At 35.5% G+C, this 5,983-nt stretch overlaps 1 protein-coding gene across 2 annotated transcripts; it reads right to left on the bottom strand.

Moving 5' to 3' along the window:
* Nucleotides 1-1,387: 1,387 nt before the first annotated feature.
* Nucleotides 1,388-4,088, bottom strand: LOC102213540 (troponin I, slow skeletal muscle-like). Of its 2 annotated transcripts, XM_005728134.1 has the most exons (8): nt 3,859-4,088; nt 3,106-3,129; nt 2,996-2,999; nt 2,856-2,897; nt 2,591-2,722; nt 2,283-2,372; nt 1,952-2,125; nt 1,388-1,772 (listed from the first exon to the last, which is right to left on the bottom strand). In XM_005728134.1, the coding sequence occupies exons 2-8, from the start codon at nt 3,114-3,116 to the stop codon at nt 1,686-1,688; spliced, it is 540 nt and encodes a 179-aa protein (XP_005728191.1). In that variant the 5' UTR covers nt 3,117-3,129; nt 3,859-4,088; the 3' UTR covers nt 1,388-1,685. The 2 variants fall into 2 exon arrangements, with proteins under 2 accessions (XP_005728191.1, XP_005728193.1); XM_005728136.1 differs by lacking the exon at nt 2,283-2,372.
* Nucleotides 4,089-5,983: the final 1,895 nt, after the last annotated feature.

Here is a 5,983-nt window from a genome sequence, read left to right as displayed (position 1 = left end):
GTTAGTGAATGTGACAGGAAGTATTTAAAGAAGTTATTAAACTTATGTCAGGTCAGTCACATTCACATTATACCAGAGTCAGATCAGATCCAGCTGTTAAGAAGTCAAACAGCAGGGAGAAATCAACTAAGAGTGTTGTCATGTATTTGCTCTGCAGCTTTATTTATCAAACTAACGTGTCCATCTATAGTGCCACTATCGAAAATACTTTCCTACAGCGTAGTTTCTAGTGGGCACAGCTGATACACATCATAATTGCTTTATTAGGGTTTTAAAATCTCATTGCAAAAAGTCAGAAATAGTATATTTAGTGCACATCATCTGCAAGTTGTGATAGCACATTACAGGAACAGCTTGGAGTTAGAACAACACCAAAGGTTTGTCCTGCTTTATTTAGGGGAATAGAGAAATGAGGACAGGTGCTCGTCAGGGCTGGTGGTAAACTGAGCCAGTGTAGAGTTCAGTTTGCGTCAGTGTTGTAACCGGGAGTTATGTTCACTCAAAAGGCTGCAACTCACATCCTCACACAAGGATTGGTAGACAGCAAACAATTAAATAAGAATGCTGAAGTGCAAGTCTGAGATAGTTAAATGCTATATTTAGACTCTTAATATTTGTTTTGAAGTAGTATCTCACTGATTTAGTGGTACAGTAACGTTGAGAGTGGTACACTAAAGTTCAAAGTGGTCCTTAGCACAGAAAAAGCTCCAAAATCCTTCATCCTGCACTTCATATAATGTGATCAGTGGGATATTTTCCGTAAACTCTCTCTGCCTGGCCGACCAGAATAAAAACCTCTACATTTACATTTACTTCCACTTTCTAATGATGTGCATATCAGGCTAGCAGACAGTGTGCTGGTCGCATGAATTGCTGCGATCACCACACTTAAAATGTTTATTTACTTTCCATAATCACAATATTTCCCTGTCCTCATTTTAGGTTCTCAGTGCATTAGTTGTAGAAAGTGAGAATTAAAACGACCTTTTTGTTAGATTTTTTATTGAGGTTTATAATAATAATCCTCCCACTGTCTCTTTGAGTTTTTATTTAATATGTTTTATGTATCTTTGCCATCGTGCACCACCTAATCTACAATCGTACTGCATTTGCTACATTAAATTTCTGTCGAGTTAGGGAAAATTGCAACCCTGCGTGTTTTTTCATCTTGCAAATCATTTTTTTTTTGTAATATTTGAATGAAATAGTTAAAAATCGGAATGAAAAGAGCTTTACTCCAATTTCTCACTCAGTTAACAGACTCTTTTCCCCCCAACTCTGCAGGTGCTGATGTGTGGCAACGGTATGTGCTATAACAACTTCTGTGGCTTTAAAAAAAAGTACGTAAAAGATGTAAAAGAAAAAGTACAGTGGCAGGTTTCTGCATCAGAAGTTTATTGTTATTATAATTAATGTTGTTGTTATTATGATGATGATAGTATTTTACAGAGATTTTAAGATAAAGAATAAAAGCAAAATCTGCTGTTTTCTGACTGTGGTGAACATACAAACCAAATAAAACTTCAACAAAGTGCAATTTGTGTGTTTGCAAAACATACTTTTTCACTCCAATTAATATTTTTGCAAGTCTTTTAACACACTGACACTAAAACATACACTTTGTAGTTACTCATTGTGCACCGTGACATTAAGATTTTATTTTAAGTGCTGTCCAAAACGTGAATCTATTGTCCGGCATCAAACAGCTTCTTCCTGCCCTCCATACCAGACATGGCCTCCACATTCTTACGCCAATCAGTCACCTCCTCTTTCTGTTTACAGGAAGAAAATAATTCTTAGTGAAATGTTTCCCTAAAATAACCCTGAAATCATTTGAGCAATACTATCAACTTGTTGTAACTCGATTATAACCATTATTTCAGATTAAACTCTTTAAGCCAAGGGGTCAAGTTACCTGAAGTGATCTTAACACACTGACTGTGGCACTTACCTTCTCCTCCTCTTTCTTCACTGTCTTCAGGTTTGCCTTAAAGTCCACAGACTCTTTGACCTTGGATCCCAGCAGAGCACCCAACATGGCGTCAGCTGAGATCTTCACCCTCTTGAGAGCAGGCCGCTTCATTTTTCCTTTTAAGTCAAAGACCTTTTGAGAAAGATTTTCAATCTGCAGGAAACACATTAAAATGATAAGAATGAACTATGCTGTTGTGCAGAACCTGTTTCTAAATAATGATAACATTTGAGATATAATGACAAAAAAGGACAAGTAAAACATGTAATGTTAAGAAAGCCATTTCTGAAGGTCATAAAGAATGAAAAACCTCCTTGTTGTTTTTGGCAACTTTCACTTCACTATCATACCGTTCTTCGTCTACCACATCAATCTTTTGGTGCAGTTCTTTGCACAGAGCCTACATAAACAGAACAATATCAAATTGTTAAACAGAAGAGCATGAGCAAAAAAGATTCCTGCTCATTCCAGTGTCATAAATTACCAAAAATAAGATGGAGAAAACAGCACACATGAAAATGGTGTATATGCATGGCTGTACACATTAGAGAGTTACTTATGTGTGGGGCATTTCCACTGTGTTATTTCAGTGATGCTTCTGCAGTGGCCTGCACATACCTGAAGGTCTTGCAGAGACAAACCAGACAGCTGAAGTGGAGGGACTCTCTCCCTCAAAGTCGTCTCTCTCTTCAGCTTCTTTTGCTCCTTTTCATCCTCCAACATCACAGTTGCTGTTTTCAGCAGCTTGGTCTAAGTTGTAGAAAATGCACGTAATGACTCAAATAACTGATAATAAATAACTAATATGGACTCCTGAATGAACAGCTTTCTAGTTTTGCTATGCATATTTCATCTGTTTTAGTAAAAACAAAGAAGAAAATACCTTAAGGGCAAGTCTGCGGGCTGCAGAAATCTTTGATTTTCTCTACAAATAAAAAGTAGACAAAAATACATTTTTTCAAATAATAATGTTAAACAAATGTTTAACTTCTTTGGAGATGTTAAGAACTTAGAAGAACTCACAGATCTGTGGTGGGTATGATGGTGTGGAAAAGGATAAGAAATAACAAGAGTTTGTTTCTACATGTTAAAAATATTTTTTAAATGCCTGTGGAAACAAAAATATCACTTACGCTTCAGCCATGGTTGACTTTTGTCTGTAAAATAATTAATACTGAAGTGAGAAAATCTACTTTTGGTAAAAAGGTTGTAAGAGAAGCATTATTAGCAGCGTATGAATGCATGATCACAGTATTATAACTTTTTAACAAGCTTCTAGGCTATGGTTCAATTTTGTAAACTATTTTCACTAGCCTGTTTTTTATACTTCTTCGCATGCTGTCACATCTTTTTACCGAGACAAGTCAAAGTAATCCAGACCTTGAACTGCTTTTTTTTTTTTTTTTAAATATAAATGTTATGAAAGTTAAAAGTTTTAAATTGCCAACACTGCATGCTTGAGGGTCACAGATACTTTGAATGATATTCCTTTTTTAGTCCCGTTTGATAAAACCCAGATCAGAATAAAAATATAAATCTTTTAATCAGTTTAATTTAATTTTTAAAATGATAGATCTACAAAGATGGATTTTTGTAGAAAATGTATATAGCTGCTACTCAGTATTGCAAATGAATAAAAGACACATTAACATCGAAATTACTTAAATTAGTTTAAACACATTGATGTGACCCAAGATTAGATATAAATGTGGCCAGTATTCTTATAAATATTGAACTTGTGAAAATACTATATTTCTTATACATTTTTTCATGATAGCTTTGTGTGTGTCATAATCTAATAAGGCACCTGTCAGTAATAACATCATAATAGAAAAAGAAACCCCTAACCCACACTACCATCACTCATACACATATATTAAACATACCTTTTTTAATCTCTGCAGAACACCCAGTTGGTGTGATCAGTCTCTGTCTTTAAATGACTGCAAGAAAACTCAAGTCAAATTTAATGACTCCTATTGCCTTCTCTGAGTGGCCAACCCAAAATAGCCTCCTCTATCCTGACAGCCAGTATATTGCATATCACTACACTTCTATCCCCCAGCAGTAGAAATATGTCAACACTGAGCCATTATCACTGATGAATACTTGTTAATCTACACTGTGCGCTTATCTTGAGCCACCTCTCGTTTTTTTGCATTTTGCTTAAAGGAGCCTGATCTTTTTGTAATGTTTTCAAAAGTGGTCTTAAGCAGCAGTTCTCTGAGCTTTCTGAAGGTCTGTTTGTCAAAGTGTTTCTTTGAATATTGGCTGCTTTTTCCCTCATTCTCAGTCGTGGCCATTTTCAGAAGAATGTTTGTTTGTTAATTTCTTTGATAATCATTAATGATTCAAGAATATACCAGGTAATTAACTCAAGGAATGAACCAACGCTGTGTCTACAGATGACAGGCTGCTTAGCAGATGATCTGCTCACATTTCTTTAGTTGAATCTACAAAACCTACAAAAGATAACGCACGCATTTCACAGGTGTTGTAGTATTTTTGCACCAGCAAAGTGATTCCCAAAAAGTATTAGATGAAAACTTGTTAAATCCCAGCATGATGTGCAGTGTGCATTACAAATAAAAAGGAAATTGGACATGTAGAGAACAAAATAAGGAGTGGCAGTCTTAAAAACAGTAGATGAACAGTACCTGAAAGTCATGTCCTTATGAAATAGAAAACAATCCGACAAAGACCTGACACGGGACCAGAGAGATACGTCCTTAAGTTGGTACATCAGCTGTTCACTGAGGTCTCATGAGAAATTGCATCAGTTGAAGGGTGGCTGTCAAAAAGCAATTCTTAAGGAAGTGAAACAGGAAGAAAAGGCTGAGGCCAAACTGCACCAGAACTGGATTGAAAATCAATGAAAACTCTCACGAATCCACATTTGAAATTTTTGGTTCAAATCATCATCAGTATGTACAGAGGAGGTCAGGAGAGAGGTAAACCAATAAGTGTGTACAGCCATCTGTAAAATACGATGGAGGCTCTGTCATGGTTTGGGGACGCATTTAAGGCAGTGGTGTTAGAGAGCTTTAAATATTGATGGAGTCATGAAAACAGAAAAGTACCATCAGATTTACCTACCATGCAATACCACGTAGAAAGCATTTGAGGCAACGCTTCATTTCAATGATCCCCAACACACTACCAATGCAGTAAAAGCATACCTGGATAGAAAAACACACAGTGGAGTCACGAGCTGGCCTCCCCAGAGCCTGGACATCAACAGTGTTGAAGTAGTCTGGGATCATCTTGACAGAGAGTGGAATGAAAGGCAGCCAACATCGAAAACAGAGATTTAAATGCCCTTTAAGAAATCTGTAAAACTATTCCTGGAGACTACTTAAAGAAATTACCAAGAGTGTTCAGGTTGTGTTTAAGATTAAAGGTCAATATTTGGTCAGTACCACATCTACTTTCAAGCCAATTAAAATTGTACAAACTGCTTTCCCTTATATGCTGTATTTCCATGTATGTTTGCACACACCTGTCAGTAATTCACTTCACCGATTTCCCATTTTCCAGGCAAAAATACAAAAAATTTAAAAATAGGAAAAAAATGAAAATCTATTTAAAAAAAAGGCAAAATCACTTATACAGGCACATTTGTTTAATTGGCATCACACATACTGCAGATATTGGAATAGCGATAAACATTTAAAAACACTTTGAAATCAAAATCCAGATAATCTGGATTTTCTTTAGTGCAGTTTTAATGTGCAAATATTAGAATTTATTACATAATTTGTAGGGGTGCAACGATACACGAAATTCACGGTTCGGTTCGATACTTTGGTGTCACCGTTCAATATTTTTTCGATACAAAAAAATGTTCCTGCTTTTTTAATTTGTCATTTATTAATATTATAAATATATATTTTAACTCAAATTTAAATTTAATGTTGCTGAAACAACAAAGGGATAAAATAATAAATCTATCTGATCGAGAAATCACTCATCTTTGGAAAAGAGAGTTTATTACAGAGAAATGGCTCTTTC

This window comes from Pundamilia nyererei, unplaced genomic scaffold (assembly GCF_000239375.1).
Source record: "Pundamilia nyererei isolate P.nyererei 1_Seehausen unplaced genomic scaffold, PunNye1.0 scaffold00027, whole genome shotgun sequence".
Classification (NCBI taxonomy): domain Eukaryota; kingdom Metazoa; phylum Chordata; class Actinopteri; order Cichliformes; family Cichlidae; genus Pundamilia; species Pundamilia nyererei.
The sequence above is the reverse complement of the archived record's forward strand: the minus strand, read 5'-3'. Positions and strand labels throughout refer to the sequence as shown.

What these genes read in the sequence shown, in the direction of transcription:
- LOC102213540 (XM_005728134.1), bottom strand. An exon ending in CCCGCAGACTTGCCCTTAAG is followed by an intron (nt 2,723 to 2,855) that starts GTATTTTCTTCT and finishes TCTACAACTTAG; the next exon opens with ACCAAGCTGCTGAAAACAGC. An exon ending in TTGCCAAAAACAACAAGGAG is followed by an intron (nt 2,126 to 2,282) that starts GTTTTTCATTCT and finishes TGTTTCCTGCAG; the next exon opens with ATTGAAAATCTTTCTCAAAA.